At 48.1% G+C, this 15,743-nt stretch overlaps 1 protein-coding gene across 2 annotated transcripts; it reads right to left on the reverse strand.

Annotated features, from left to right (window-relative positions):
• Positions 1-270: 270 nt before the first annotated feature.
• Positions 271-15,288, reverse strand: LOC307200975 (beta-crystallin B2). 2 transcript variants are annotated; one of them, XM_079950083.1, is made up of 6 exons: positions 15,170-15,288; positions 11,185-11,256; positions 5,798-5,916; positions 4,778-4,910; positions 1,935-2,077; positions 271-649 (listed from the first exon to the last, which is right to left on the reverse strand). In XM_079950083.1, exons 1-6 carry the CDS (start codon positions 15,194-15,196, stop codon positions 481-483), a joined length of 663 nt encoding a protein of 220 aa, XP_079806209.1. In that variant the 5' UTR covers positions 15,197-15,288; the 3' UTR covers positions 271-480. The 2 variants fall into 2 exon arrangements, with proteins under 2 accessions (XP_079806209.1, XP_079806208.1); XM_079950082.1 differs by lacking the exon at positions 15,170-15,288 and adding an exon at positions 13,109-13,476.
• Between the last annotated feature and the right edge of the window lie 455 nt (positions 15,289-15,743).

Consider the following 15,743-nt stretch of genomic DNA (forward strand, 5'->3'; position numbering starts at 1 on the left):
AACCAGTAGATTCAAATGCTAAGAAAGGAAATTCTGATTAAACCTCACAAAGAACTTTCTGACAGCAAAAACCGTTTGGCAGTGGAATGGACGCCCTGGGAAGGTGGTGGACTCTCCTTCACTGGAAGTATTTAAACAGAAGTCAAGGATGCCGTAGCTTTGATTCCTGCATGGCAGAGAGCTGGACTAGATGACCCTCAGAGAGCCCCTCCAATGCTAAAATTCCATGATTCTAGGAGTATCATGAGTAGAACAGAAAAGACCAAGAACTGTGTTCGAATGGCAAAGCTTTATTCAGGCGATTCCATGGTGATGACAGCAGTAGCAAGAACAGTTACTCACACACATGAGCTTGCAGAAGAGGCGGCCCCAGCTGGTGGGGGGGTAGATGACCAGGTCAGGGCCCTTGCTGGCTCTCTCAGAGCACTCTCTCACCCCCCCCCCCAGGTCTGGAGGCAGCAGCGAAGGGGAGTGGGAGGCTTAGCTGGCAGGATGGAAGGCCCCCCTCTGATGCCACTGCATGTCCCGGATTCGCCGCACCGACTGGATCTGGGGCTGCTGAGCACCAAACTCAGCGCTGTCCTTATAGTCCCCCTTCTCAAAGAGGTATTGGTAGCCTCGGTAGCCAGGATACTGGTATCCCACCCATCTGCAAAAGGGAAGTGGAGTCAGCGCAGCACACAGTGGGAGTCCCCTCCCAGCTATTCATCCCAGGTGATGGGATCTGGCTAGTGGACAGGGTTTTCTGCTCTGTTTTGCTTGCACTCTGTAACACATTTGTTATATTTAGAACTGAACATTAAGAAAAGTTTGGAAGCAGATTTACAGCATCTCATTTATTTCCAAAAGCAAAAAAGGCCTTTCTATATGCTTCCACCATCCAGGGGGGATGATCATGGATCTGCCACTGCCTGCCACTTTGACTGAGCCACATCTACACCATGCATTTAAAGAGCTATGGTGCCACTTTAAGAAGCAATGACTTCCTGCAAAGAATTCTGGGAGCTGTAGTCTGTTAAGGGTGCTGAGCATTGCTAGAATACCCCTGTGCTTCTCACAGAGCCACAATTCCCATAATTCCCTGGGAAGAGGGACTGATTGTCAAACCATTCAGAGAACAGGGTGCCCTTAATAGACTTCAGCTCCCAGAATTCTTTGCGGGAAGCCTCAACTTTTTAAAAGCAGCATTCTAGTGCTTCAAATGTTTGGTGTGAATGTGGCCTGAGTGTAACACGTGAATCCAAGGAACTCAAGGAAGAAATGAATTTGCACGATCCTATCCAGGAGAAATGGGCCCCTGACCCCCATGCAAATGGCCCTAGATTCAACCCACCCCAGGCAGGGCTGGGAAAGACCCCACCTGAACCCCCAACCTGGTGCCTTCCAGGTGTTTTTAACAACAACTCCCACCCTGGCCAATGGTCAGAGCTAATGAGAGTTGTCATTCAAAAGACCTGAAGGGCACCAGGTTGGGGAATATTATTGTAGACAGTCCTAAGCAGCACTCTGGCTCAGACTCTGGGCACTTCCTATAAGACATAGACTGGACCCTAACGAAGCCCAGCCTCTTCACCTACCCCACACTTGCGCCTCCATCTTTAGCACCTTTTTTGCACTGTCCTTATGGAGGGTCACAGAAGAGCATCTGTCTTGCAAGCAGAAGGTCCCAGGTTCAATCTCCGCTGGCATTTCCAGGGAGGACTGGGCAAGAGAGCCGCTGCCAGTCAGTAGAGGCAATACTGAGCTAGATAGACCAATGGTCTGATAGCTATGTTTCTAGGTGCATGCCAGTGGTGTCCTGCAAAAACCCCAGTGGCCTTCAGTTGAGTCCAGGAACACCTCAGAGGCTTTTGTGCCACTCCACCCAGGAATCTTTAGGAAATGAGCTCTCTCAGCCAACCAAGCTTGACCAAGCTGCCTGGCAGAGGACTTACGTGCCACTCTGGACGCGCACAGAGGACACCTTCTCCTGGTAGCCATGGGCATGGAAACTGGGCACGTCATCATCGATGATCTCTATCTTCTTTCCGGTGAAGCTGGGGTTCTCATAGAGGACGATCTTGTGCTCCTGGCTGTCCTAGGAGGAAGCCGCACCAGGCCAAGGTTAGAGGCAGCCACACAAGGGCAGGGGGAAGGGTGACAGAGCAAAGGAAGAAGGAGGCCATGGGGGAAAACCCACGTGCAAACCCTGGCTCACTGGGCAGGAGCAGAAGCATGCCAGCTCCACTCCTCTGGGCTCAAACCCTTGGATTAGCTTTACATCGTAGGATCCTTGTAAGGATTAAGGGGTGGCTGGGAGAATTATGCAGACCACCTCAGCACGCTACAGCCCAGTTAAAACAATCTCACAGGCTACCAATCTGATTCCAGGCACACTTCAAAGTGCTGCTTGTAACTTACAAAGTCCTATATGATTGGGCCCAGGCTACCTGAAAGATCACATCTCCCCACGCAAACCTGCCCAGGTGTTAAGATCTTTGGGTGAGATCTTTGAGTGAGATCTTGGTCCCAACAGCATCAGAAACACAGCTGGTGGTGACCCAAGAATGAGTCTTTTCTACAGCTGCTCCCAGAATATGAGATTCCCTCCCAAGAGAGGTTAGACTGGCTCCCTCTTTGTCATCCTTCTGCTGGCAGGTTGAGACCTTCCTGTTTGGACAGGTCTTTGGAAACTAAGGTGCAGACAGTGCTGCTGTCGGGGCAAACTGCATTTTAATTGCTGGTGTTCTAATGTATTTTAACTATTGGTTTTTAACTAGCTTGTTGGGATTACTTTGTATTTCATAATGGTGTTTTTAAATGTTGGACGCCTCCTTGAATCCCAGCTTGGGAAAAAGGCAGGGTATAAATGCTGTAATATGCAGTTATTGACACACACCTGTGTGCATAAAAGGGTTAACCCTGAGCCCAAGTTATCAGAGTGGGTGTTGCTTAGCAGGCTCCCCTCCCCCCCTCAGTGTCTTTCTCTTCCTGCTATATAGCTTTGACTCCGGGCTCTGCAAATGCTGCCATTGAGCTGAACCTCTCCAAAAGGGAGATTTTATAGCCTGCAATGATCCTTTTAAAAAAAATTTATTTTATTTTAAAGTCTAAAAGAGCCTCTTCTTTGTATGACCGCCAGCAGATGGAGACTTTCTTGCTGCAACTTTTGGAAACTGTGAGTAAAACATTCACTTACCGTATTTTTCGCTCTATAACACGCACCAGATCATAACACGCACGTAGTTTTTAGAGGAGGAAAACAAGAAAATATATTCTAAACGAAATAGTGGATATATGATTTTTGTGGTTCATGCTGTGGCCACAGACATGTGATCTGACAGTGAGTTTGGAGTAGCCCAATGCAAAAATCCTGAGGATCCATGTGGATCCATGCTTTGTAACCACGGAGGAGGGAAGGAAGGGGAACCATGGATCCTCTGCTCACGACTGCAGCAGATCCCCCCCCCCCGCCACCCGCAGGCATTCGCTCCATAACACGCACAGACATTTCCCCTTACTTTCTAGGAGGAAAAAAGTGAGTGTTATGGTACAAAAAATACGGTATTTGCAAAGCCAAGCGTCTGTGATTTTATTCTGTATTTTTGTACAGAACATTTGTTTAAAAGTGGATAAGGGTAGATGTAATATCTAACCAAGTTGTAGATGTAATATCTAACCAAGTTGTAATGTACTTGGTAGCTATCGCCATTGTGCCTACCAGAGAGTAGGAATCTCTCTTCTAAACCTCTTTCTCCAAGAAATACATCCCGTAATTAAAAGGGGTCCTTGGAGGCAGGAATGAACAGAGAGATCCGGAGGGGGGTGGGGGAAGGAGGGGGTGGGGGAAAAGCTCTCCTTGGAGGCTTCCGGCAAGGGCTGCCCACTCCTTGCTGATTGGAACAGTTCTGCGGCAGCAGGGACTTCTCTGCTGCAGCCACTTCAGCTCCTGGTTTTTGAAGGGACTTCAATGCCATGTACTTCATGCAATTTTATTGTTAATAAAAATATAATACCCACAGCTTTTTTTCAACCAGAACTCAGTCCCTCTCAGGTAGGCACCATTGCCATTATAAGAGAACAAGGGAGGTGTCCGTGGTGAGTTCTGGCTCTTTTTCTAGAAAAATAGCACTGAAAATACCATGCATGAATTTTAATGCATTGCATTTTTAATCATTGAAAGCCACCCAAACAGTAACACACCACGGGTGGGCCCTCCTCACAAGTATATGGTTGGTGGTGGTAGGGAGAAATCTCTCTTATAAAACTAGGCTATTGTGTGTTCCAGAATATTACATCTCCCCCTGCCCACAAAAACCCCTCTTTCCTCCAAGTGGTTCCTGTGAAAGCATGACTTGTGTCACTGATTCAGAGTTTTGCTTTGCAGATAAAGCCATGACCCACCTTCCAACTGGAATAACAAACCACAAAGGGCACATGAAGGTCATCATTTGCACCCTTCTTTCCTTCCTCTCTTTTGTTTTTGTTGCTGAAGCTGCCATCTGTTCTATGTCTGTCCAGCCCCATCATATTTCGAGCAGGGATGGGGAATTTGATGTTGCTGGGCACACATCCCTAGGAGAGCATTACAGGGGGGTGGACTGAGTGACTCTTGGGATCCCAGCTCAATGATTCCATCTGCCCACTCCAAAATCTTCTAAGATCAGCTGCAGACCCTTGTGACTCCACCAGGCATGAAGCCAAACCTGCCCATTCTTGTATCCAGCCCAGGACATTCACTACGTGAGTGCTGCCCGCTACCAGCCAGAATGTCCCCCTCCCCTCCCCACCTCCTCACCACTTTGATGGGCCTCAAGGCAGAGATGCTGTCGCTCCTCCGGCTGTTGGTCCACGAGTCCCAGCGGGGATATTCTCCTTTCTCAAAGACAAATTGCTCCCCTTTGCAGTTCACCTGCTCATAGCCAACCCATCTGGAAAAGCACAGAGATACCCCCCACCCCCCACAAAAATCACCATCAGCTGGAGCAGAACTAACTTTGTCTTGGCAGTACAGTGGTATCTCGGGTTACATATGCTTCAGGTTACAGACTCCGCTAACCCAGAAATAGTACCTCGGGTTAAGAACTTTGCTTCAGGATGAGAACAGAAATTGTGCAGCGGCAGCACAGTGGCAGTGGGAGGCCCCATTAGCTAAAATGGTACCTCAGGTTAAGAACAGTTTCAGGTTAAGAATGGACCTCCAGAACAAATTAAATTCTTAACCCGAGGTACCACTGTACAGATAAATTATCTGTCCTCACTTCAGATTTAGAAGAAAATCTCTGGTGTATGCCTCTGGTGTAGAGGAGGGGAACTACTCCAACATTTTAATTCAATTATTTATTTACTTCTGCTATTTGCAACCTATTCTTCACCTAACAGGAAATAAACAGCCTTAAACTCAGAATAACCCCAAACTTGCTCAAATGATCCATACATTCATAAACTCAAACCCAAAACCTCACCCTAACAAAAATTGCTGAAATAAAATTAAAATGAAAGTTGGAGCTGAAGGAATCTCATTCCTCCGAATACATCATTCCCTCTCCCACAAAGGGCTAAGAGTGTCATATTTGCTCATCATTGAAATGACAGTCATGTTGGAGCATGATTCACCTCAGAGGCTATCTGAGATAATTATCTGAAGAGGCAGGAGGTTCTCCTCATTTTGCCCTTTGAAGGACAAACAAGACACTTGCATGACATTGTGCAGTGTCAAAAGCGAAGCTCCTTCTAGCTGTGTGACCCAACCCCACCTTGGCACAGAAGCTTGCCCATGCATCTTTCCTGACCCCTGTTCACACAGGGGGAGACTTACGGGCCTGAATGCACCAGGATGGAGCCCACTTTCTCTAGCCCAACCTCCTTCAAATTGGGACAAGCCGCATTCAGCTCATGGCAGCGACCCTGGAAATTCTCCTGCTCGAAGACGACAATCTGGAACCCGAGAAAGAGAGACAGACAGACACCTGGTACCCTACTCAGGGTGCCTACCCAGAGCCTTTTGATGCTGGGTGGCTGGTGAAAGCTGCAATCCAAACATCTGGAGGGGAAGCTGCCTTCAAATAGGCAGAGAAGGCAGGAACAGAGGAGGGCAGATTGGTGCAGTCATCATGGTGTGGCTAGCCGAACGTACAGATGGAGAGAACAGCTGTGTCTGGGTATGAACATTGGAAGCTCCCTTATATGGCATTGGGCCGCTGGTCCAGCTAGCTCAGGACCAATGGCAGAGCGTATGCTACTGCCGCCCGGGGCAGGCGCACAAAGTGGCAGGGGGTGGGGCACAGAGGGAGCAGCTGCTTGCAATTAGTCTGATTGGACTGATTTGAAGGGCACGTGCCTGGCAGCCCTGTGCACCTTTGTGACTGTCGGATCGCAGCCTCGCAATGCAGCATGGGGGGTGCAATCACATGCTAAGGCCAGCGGAGGAGAGGAGCGGAGAGGCCTCCATCACCTCTCCTGCTGTCCACTGTTTCTGTCCCAGGTCACGCCCTGGGGGGAGGTAGTTGCAGCGGCTGTGCCTCCCCCCCCCCGCCTCTTGGCCTGCCAAGGGGCACCCCTTCGCTGGCCACAAGGGGAATGGGGTGCCACCCCTGACTGGGCGCATCTTCCCTGTGCTCCTGCCTCACCTGCCATGGGGGCACCTTCCCTGTGCTCCTGCCTCACCTGCATGGGGTCACCCAGAACCCCCCAGCCCCCCCCCCGGCTAGGCCACTGCTCAGTACTGTACTGTCTTCACTGACTGCCAGTGGCCCTCCAGGGTTTCAGGGAGGGTCTCTTCAAGCTCTACCTGAAGACTGAAGCTGGGATGTTGTGCATGCAAAACAGATACTCTACCTCTGAGCTACAAATGTCATGATCCACCCAGTGGCGGAAAGCAGTCGGGGGCGGGGCTGGTGCGTGTCCTGGGGGTGTGGTGCACCACCTGCGGGGGACGTGGTGCCCAGCACAGGCGGGGGGGCAGCTGCGATGGCACCCCACCAGGATTGCGCTGCCGGCGGCGGTGCGCTCCCTCCACACTCCTCTTCCTCTGCCAGTGGATCCACCAGGAATTTTGGCTGCATTCAGGTTTCATCAAGTCAGTGAACCTTCCTATAAACTTCCCTCTTTCAGATTTCCCTTTCAGTCCTGGAGCAGGGAGCAAGTGGAGCAGGTCAAGTGAAGGGGTTAGAATACTTACACTTCAAAGGAGGTGGAAATATGTACCGAGGACATGATTTCCAGTGGCACCTTCAGAAACAGCCTCCTGCTGAGAAGCAGATACTGGGATGGCAGCAGGAGGTGGTGGGTACCTCCTTCATGGACTTCCCTGGGCTGTTCACAGGCGGAAACAGGACTTTGCAATGGGGCTTTGCAACAGGACTTTACAAGCAATGCTGTAACATTCTTTTGACAGGCCTAACTGTGAGTGACTTCATCCTGCACCAATTTCATCCCTAGTCTACCTAGTTATCCAGTTTTGGCCCAAGACCTCCATGGATTGTACCATCCACTGAGGTTCCAGCTAAAAGATGGGAATGCTAGTGCCTGGAGGAGGAGCAGGCCAAAGGGAAAGCAAGGGTAGATACATAACATCTACCAGGCTCACTGGGAGAGAGCAAGGGTGGCCTAGTGGTCAGAGTGTTGGGCCTGGGAGACCAGGTTTCAAATCCATAAAGCTCAGCCATAAAGCTCATGGGGCAGCCATTGTCTCACAGGGCTGTTGTGGGGATTAAGTGAGGAGAGAAAGAACCATGTAAGTCACCTTGAGCTCCTTAGAGAAAAAGGTGGGTTATAAATGCAATAAATAATAGACCCAAGGCCTCCCCTCCTGCCCACCACAACAGCAGAGAGTAAAAAAAGAACTGAAACACAAACAGGTTTCCAAAAATTGGCCCTTAGATGCCTCAGATCTCTTGGACGTTTTTGCTGCAAAAGACCAAGTAACATGGCTTTGTTACTGAAACCAGATCCAGCATTAACAAGCTCATTTCAGGGTTTGTCTTTGTGTGGACACTTCCTGTGACCCTGGCAGGAGGGCTGGGAGGGAGGAGAGGCATTCGGGAACTTTGCAAAGCTTGGGTCCCTGGCAACTTCTGTTATGGCCCAATATGAGGAGGGGGGCAAGGATGGATCCCTGTTCCACCACCTTTCCATTGCCCTGCTCTGTCCACTTTCTGGTTCATTTTGTGTGTGTAAAAAGTTGGCAGGATGCTTTGAAGCATCTTTGAAGCTTGAACAGGCACATGCGATCCTGCTTCCTGTAAGGCTAAAGAGGAACCTCAGTGATGCAAAAGCTGCACCGAGTAGAAGTTTGAGATGTATTCATGGGCGGAGATGCCCATGGACTTGGTGACTCGGCGGGCATCGTTTGCGCCCCCCGACCCGCGAAGGAGCCTTTTTAAAAGCTGCGGAGCGGGTGACGGGGGGGGGTGTGGTGCTGTGAGTCCAATGCTTCCCCTGCCCAGCGAAGCCGCATGCCATTCGGCGGAGAGCAACGACTTCTTCTTTGAAAATTTCGGATTTGGACTAAAAGGAACAACCCGTGAGTAAATTGATTGGACTTAAAAGGGAAATTTGATCTTTGAATTTGGAGCGAGCGGGGGGAGTGCAAAAAGGAAGTCCCCCCCCCCCCCCCGTTGTAGATGGCTCAACGCAAGGATTTGACAACTAAGATCGAGAGATGAACTTGTTTACCTGAAAAAAAATTTTAACTTCACGAAGGGAAATTACAATAATTGTGCTGGAGGAGAAGACTGATTTGTGGGAACTAAAATGCAACCCCCCCGGGAACCGGGAACGATCCGCTATGAGAGACTGGTGAAGAGACACAGAAACTTTGACAGCTGTCAAAGTAGCTGTCAAAGCAGGAAAATAAAAGACAACTTTGTTACGATGGCTTTGCTGGTTAGATTTGTTACAATTTGGACATAAATTATTGGAAATAAAGGCAACAAGTTATTTGACTTTTGGGTCTGATTTTGAAAGAAATTAAGTTACCATATTCCCTCTAGAGGGACGCAGGTGGCGCTGTGGGTTAAAGCCTCAGCGCCTAGGACTTGCCGATCGAAAGGTCGGCGGTTCGAATCCCTGCGGCGGGGTGCGCTCCCGCTGCTCGGTCCCAGCGCCTGCCTACCTAGCAGTTCGAAAGCACCTCCGGGTGCAAGTAGATAAATAGGGACCGCTTACCAGCGGGAAGGTAAACGGCGTTTCCGTGTGCGGCTCTGGCTCGCCAGAGCAGCGATGTCACGCTGGCCACGTGACCCGGAAGTGTCTCCGGACAGCGCTGGCCCCTGGCCTCTTAAGTGAGATGTGCGCACAACCCCAGAGTCTGTCAAGACTGGCCCGTACGGGCAGGGGTACCTTTACCTTTACCTTTTATTCCCTCTAGAGGGAGGCTGGGACATTGCAACAGTAGCAGCAAGTGGAAAAATACTATGAATTTGAGCAGGATCTGTTATCTCTTGGGAAAGCTGCAAAAACGAAGCATTATTTTGTCTACAGAGGTTTCTATACTAAAGGAGACAATGGATTTATCTATTGAAGAAAGGAAGGGACTTGACGCAAGTTATGTTCCTGAATAACAAAAGCCTCTGTGGAGAACAAGAAGTTTCTGAATTAGAAGGTTTCTGCAGCAGAACAGGAAAAAGCAACCTGAGGAATAAGAGCTGGACCAAATTTGAAGCCGGAGTATTTGGAACATCCAGACTTTAAAAGGACCAAGAAATAGAATTTAAGTTAGACTCTTAAACATAGAGGTCTGGATGGAAGAACAATGACTTTTTCTGAGAGTTTTTTCGAGATTGGACTTTCTGAAATTAAAAGCTATCAAAAGACGGCAAAGTGGAGTTGAGATATAGACGTGGATACACCAGGCTGGCAGTAGACAATGGATGAACTTTGGGGATTGGAACCGGGGAATGGGGGGGGGGGAGATTTGGAATCCAAAGGCTGTAAAATTATATATTATTTCTTTCTTTACTTTTTTCATGTTTGTTGTTTGAAAATAGGGGAATTCATGGAAGGGAAATGGGGTCGATCTTAGGGAATTATATAAAATATAAGGAGAAATGGTTCATTAAGATAAATAAGATAAATTAATTTGGAATAAATGGGTTATTTAAAATTACAAATAAGGTTTTAAAATTTGGGGTAAGAATCTGTGGAATCAATTCAAGGGAAATGGAATACAAGAGGGTGAGGGGGGGAAGTCCGGGAAAGATGCCACTGAAACCAAGTGTAAATCATATTTGTTTTTTCTTTCTTTCTTGCTATCTTTCCTTTTTATTCTGGAAAATTTTTAATAAATATTATTAAAAAAAGAAGAAGAAGTTTGAGATGTATTCATGAATCCTGCCCTGGTCCTCGCTTATAACCAACTTGCTGCCTTTTACAGACCAACCCCCTGCCCCACAGGTTACACATAGGAGCAATAAATGAGAATTGGGGGGGGGGCAGGAGGAACCAACAACACCCACTGTGGCTCTGCTTGGGGCAGGGTCCAGCCAAGTCAAAGACCTCATGAGCTAGTCCAGACCATACTCAAGCTCCCAGAAAATCCTTCTGTGGTTTCTCAGTGCTACTCTGCTCAGAGGCAGAGCATCTGCTTTGAATGCAGAAGGTCCCCAAGTTCAATCCTTGGCATTTCCAGGTAGGGCTGGGAATGTCCTTCTGCCTGAAACTCTGGAGAGTCCTCCCTACCAGCCCACACATACAGTTAAGAAGCCCACCTATGTCAAGGATGCCCAAGCCCCCTGCTGGAGCTCCTGTGCTTCCTGCCTTTTTCTGTGTGGTGCTGATAGGGAAGGCGGCCAGGCTTGCTTTTCTCTTTCTGCACAGAAGCCAGCAAGATGGAGATTACCTTTCTCCTAGTCAGGGTAGAAATGGTAGGCTAATGATTTTGCGTTCTGCTTGCCTTCTGAGCAACTTAACACTTTTATGCACAAAAGTCCACAAAAGTTTGTGCCATGATGCATTGAGGAGCTATAATACTCTTTGTTGATCTTACACCTCCTTTGTTTACAGGAAAGATCTCCCCTGTTATAAAGGTTCTCATTTTATTGATAAAATGTAACATTGGACCAAAATCTTTTCTTGTCACTGCTTCCTGCTGCCCCACAAGATTCTGGATCTGCAGTGGAATTTTCCACCCAATTGAGTTCTTTCCAGGGAGAGCCTCTGCAGGGCTGCAAGCCCTCTGGGCTTCCTGGCCTGCCCCTTACTGACCTTGGAACTGGCTTGCTGCTGTTTTGATGCTTGGTGGTCTGAAGCCATCATGAAAAGTGGTTGAGCTGCTCCCTGGGGAAAGAACCTCACATCAGATTAGAAGGATGAGGGCAAAGTCACCACATTGGAGAAATTGCACAAACACAATGCTAGGTAGGGGCCATCCCAGATTCAGGTCACTCTGCTCCATGAGCACCAGAAACCCAGCAATGCCATTGGCTGGCTCCATCTAGTGCAGCATCCTATCCTCACAGTGGCCAAACAGATGGGAATCCTGCAAAGAGAACATGAGCACTAGAGCTCTCTCCCCTCCTGCAATTTCCAGCAACTGGTATTCAGAAGCATTGCTGTCTCCAATTCTGGGTTTACTAATCCTTGGAGGTAGGTAGCTGGAGCGGCAGAGCTGGCAAGAGACAATCTCCTGACACAGCAGGGACAGAGGATTGATCTGTCAGTTTCAGTTTCTCTCAATTTTTCTTTTGCCCCAATCTGTTCTCCACACCAATCTGCACTTTTTATTTTAAAGAGTCCTCATGAAAATTAGTCATCCTTTTAGTGTGCCATTTCCCTAATTGCCACGTAAGCAGCTGTGCCTAACATGTATGTTTTTTGCAAGCTATGCCCCCTGATACTCTCTCCTCTCCCCCACCCCGATAGATGCATTTTTGTAACATTTTCAAGGATTGGAGAATTGTACCGCAAAACTCAGAGAAGGGCAAATTTTGAAAGATAGTTGCATTTTGGTCCAGAGATCACTTGGGGAAGTGCAGTTTAGGCAGAAACTGACTTGCTCTCCTGTCCCTACTTGGCTCTCTTCATTTGCAATGTAGCCATAAAGCGCCACTGCAACCAGCTCCCTTTCCCATCATATACATTTCTAGATAGGAAACCTAACAGAAAGGCCCCCATTTGCAGGTGGCCACACAAACACTTGCCAGGGTTAAAGGGACTGCTGTGTAAAAGGAAGCTAGAAAATATATACATTTGAAAAGGAGAGGGAATCAGCCAGTTTGCAAAAGAAAAAAGGGGGGTCTATAGGGGGTGGGGACCACACCCTCTGATTGCTGCCAAGGTGCTGGGAAATACCCAAACAGTCCAGACACAGACACATCTAGCCAGGAGGAATTACTCACAACTAAGCACTTAGCATAGGGATGCTGGTGGTGCTGTGGTCTAAACCACTGAGCCTCTTGGGCTTGCCAGTCAGTGATTCGAATCCCCGCGACGGGGTGAGCTCCCGTTGCTCGGTCCCAGCGGCTTAGTCATGCTGGCCACATGACCCGGGAAAACTGTCTGTGGACAAACATCAGCTCCTTTGGCCTGTAAAGCGAGATGAGCGTCGCAACCCCAGAGTGGTCTGCGACTGGACTTAACTGTCCTTTACATTACTTTTTAAAGCACTTAGCACGGCTTAATGCAGGCTGTGAACCACTCTTGCCTGTCTCAATTCCCTCTTATCCAAAGGGCATTCCCCTCCCGGTTGCTGCTGTCCCTCTTCCGCCTCTCTAAATATGCTTCAGGTTACAGACGCTTCAGGTTACAGACTCCGCTAACCCAGAAATAGTACCTCAGGTTAAGAACTTTGCTTCAGGATAAGAATAGAAATCATGCTCCGGTGGCCGCATTAGCTAAAGTGGTGCTTCAGGTTAAGAACAGTTTCATGTTAAGAACAAAGCATAGGTAAGGACAGGTTGGAACAAATATATTGGATGCCTAACTTGAGGTGCCTCAGTGGAAGCTGAGACCGGCTGAGAACTAGAGAGCTGCTTTCTAATTTCTCCTTCTGGGATTTCCTTTACAGTATATTCATACCTGGAATGGAAAGAAGAACCCCCCCCAAAAAAATATAACAAAAAAACCCCCCAAACCCCCCAGCTTTAAAACTTTGCGGGGGGGGGATTTAAAAAAAGAATAAGATGCTTACCAGTTGCACCAGAGTTTGCTTATGCCACTGGAAGTGCTGCAGCCAAGCACCAGAATTTATAGGCAGCCGGCACATTAATGCACCAGAAGTATTTATCGAGTTCACGAATGTGTGATCAAAATCGAGAATGTTGGATTAAAGGGCAATGAAAACCCAGATCAGCTGACTCGTCACAACCCTTTGTCCTGCTAAAGACCAAGAGGCAGAATTATTTCATGAGCTTTTCATTTTGGAGCCACTCTCTTTGTCAGGCCTGTTGGCAAGAAAAGGGAGTTTCTGTCAACCTCAGCAGGATCTTTGCCAAGCCCCCGCTGGCATCCCTTTGGAACAATGTTGCTCCCAGCTCAGTCCAGCCTGGGGATTTTGAGGACGAGAGACTGTCCCTCTTTGATAAACCCAACACACCGATATAGCTCATTTAGGAGGCAAAATAATAGAAATAAAAATGCCAAGGTCAGCAGTTGCAAAGTTGGAGTTTTGTTTGTTTATTTTTTAAGGGAAGATGGGTTTTTCCAGCTGTGCACACATTCTGCCCGCTGCTCAGACCACAGTCCCTGCTGGTTTGGCAAGAAGCAACCACAGGGAGACCCATCTACTGAAGCAACTGGCTGCCCAAGGGCTCCAAAGGGAAAGAGGCGAACAATATGCAAGCAGAAGAGCAACACTTCTCCCCTCCTGGGCAGAGCAGAGTCATTGTGGCCAGGAGCCACTGGGAGCCCTCTCCTCCACCATGAATTTCTCCAATCCTCCGTTAAAGCCATCCAAGTTAGTAGCTATCCCTGCCTCCTGAGGGAGGGAGTTCCATAGTTTATGTGCTGCATGAAGAAGTCATTTCTTTTACTGTATCTGTCCTGCATCTTCAAACATTCAGCTTCATCCGATGTCTATGAGTTCTGGTTGACAGGAGACACACAGAGAGAAGAAAAAAAGTTTTTTTCTATCTGTGTCCTCCATGCCAGGCATAATTTTAAAAGTATATTTCATGCCGTATCTTTCTCGCCCTTTCTCTGAACTAAAACGTTGCAAACACAGCAGTCTTTCTTTACAGGAGAGCAGAGGCATCGAGTTCCGCATGACACTGGGGGGTTCGACATGTGTGTGTAACATCACATGTGTAACACACACTTGCAATGTCTCATAAGTTGGGAGGAGGTTGTGAGGCCTGCCCACTACAGGTAGGCCCGGCAGGGCCCTATGCAACCAGAGACAGCCCACCAGGGCACACCACTGCTGATGGGAGGCCCAGCAGGGCCCAGCCAATCAAGATTGGGAGGCCTCAGCCCCATTCCTGCATACTTTTTTTTGGGGGGGGTGATCTGTTCTCAGCCCCATAAAGTTGGGGCTCCCAGGGGGATCTCAACCCATATCATTTATTATTCCTTGGCAATTGACAAGTACCCCTTTTTGGGGATTGTAAATTATGCTAAAAAGAAAACAGCTCTAATATAGCCACCCACCAATGCAACACTCTCACAAGCTAAACCTGATTGGACCTCTGCAGCTTAAGCTCTTAACCAGTAAGTGGAAAGTCCAAGGCCTTTTGCCATCAGACCTCAGGCCATCCTGACTGGTGTTAATAGGAGTCCATCAGCGTCTCCAGACACCTGGTTGGCTGATCACAAGAAGTGGTCTCCTGGTGCCTCTTGCCCATTATGTCTTTTGCTTGCAGGTGGGCACATGATGCCCCATAACTGAGATGGGGCAAAACTAGGCTCAGATAGTGTGGGATCTGCCCAGTTTCAAGAAACCATCAATACTCATGGCCTAGTAGTGGGGTTTCCCTATTCTTGATAACACCAAAGCATGATAATATTTGGGAGTCATCACTGTGGCATGAATAGCTAGATCCATAGATACATTTCTTGTGCTTGATCCTTGAAGCAGAAGAGCTCTCTGCACCCTGCAAAAACTACTGCAAATGGAAATAAGGCAACATTGCGGGGTTATTCTGTACTAATTGGTGTTTCTCAACAGATCCACAAAGAGCTTGGGTCCATTTAGAAAAGAGGGGCAGAGAACCCCATTCTGCAAAAAGTGTAAGAGGGCCCAGGGCTGACTTGCCACATTTTGAAGGAAGCACATTGCCATCTAATAAGGGTGTGCACCAAGACAAATTGGAGTGATCCATGTCTCCTTTCTCCCACATTCACGTACACACAAATCTGTTTCAATAGGTCCAGTGGGCTTTGCAAGAAGTGGAACTGTCTAAAATGCTGCTTGCAGAGCATTGGAGAGTTTGGGATTATTTGGTGTTTTTTGTTTTAAAGCACAGCTTTAAAATCCACTTTGTTTTAACGTTTTAACTCAATAGTCTCATGTTGCATACCTCTCCAATCTCTGAGGGGGGTGAGATTCCAGATGCTTACCCAGGGTTCATGTCAACTTTTGGAAATGATACACAGCGGAAACTATGGTTTCTTTAGGATATATGGTTTCTTTATACATATATATAACCTGAGTCTAGGATGGAGGGGTTCACAGTATTAACACCCCAAAGGTGTATTTTTGTTTATCCCAAAGCCACGGCCTTGGATTCAAGCATAAGTCTACTATGGGTGATGGGTGAGAGAGCTCTGCCTTTCCAGCCTGCAGCTTTTTCCTCTAGCACACACTGCTCTCAAACTCAGGCTTTGTC

This window comes from Podarcis cretensis (assembly GCF_951804945.1).
Source record: "Podarcis cretensis genome assembly, chromosome: 13".
NCBI classification, from domain to species: domain Eukaryota; kingdom Metazoa; phylum Chordata; class Lepidosauria; order Squamata; family Lacertidae; genus Podarcis; species Podarcis cretensis.

Excerpts from the sequence above, each read along its gene's own strand:
- LOC307200975 (XM_079950082.1), bottom strand. The coding sequence starts at position 13,183 with ATGTGCCGGCTGCCTATAAATTCTGGTGCTTGGCTGCAGCACTTCCAG. Across the intron at positions 4,911-5,797 it reads ATCCTGGTGCATTCAGGCCC|ATGGGTTGGCTATGAGCAGG; the intron begins GTAAGTCTCCCC and ends GTGCTTTTCCAG. Across the intron at positions 650-1,934 it reads GTGCGCGTCCAGAGTGGCAC|ATGGGTGGGATACCAGTATC; the intron begins GTAAGTCCTCTG and ends TCCCTTTTGCAG.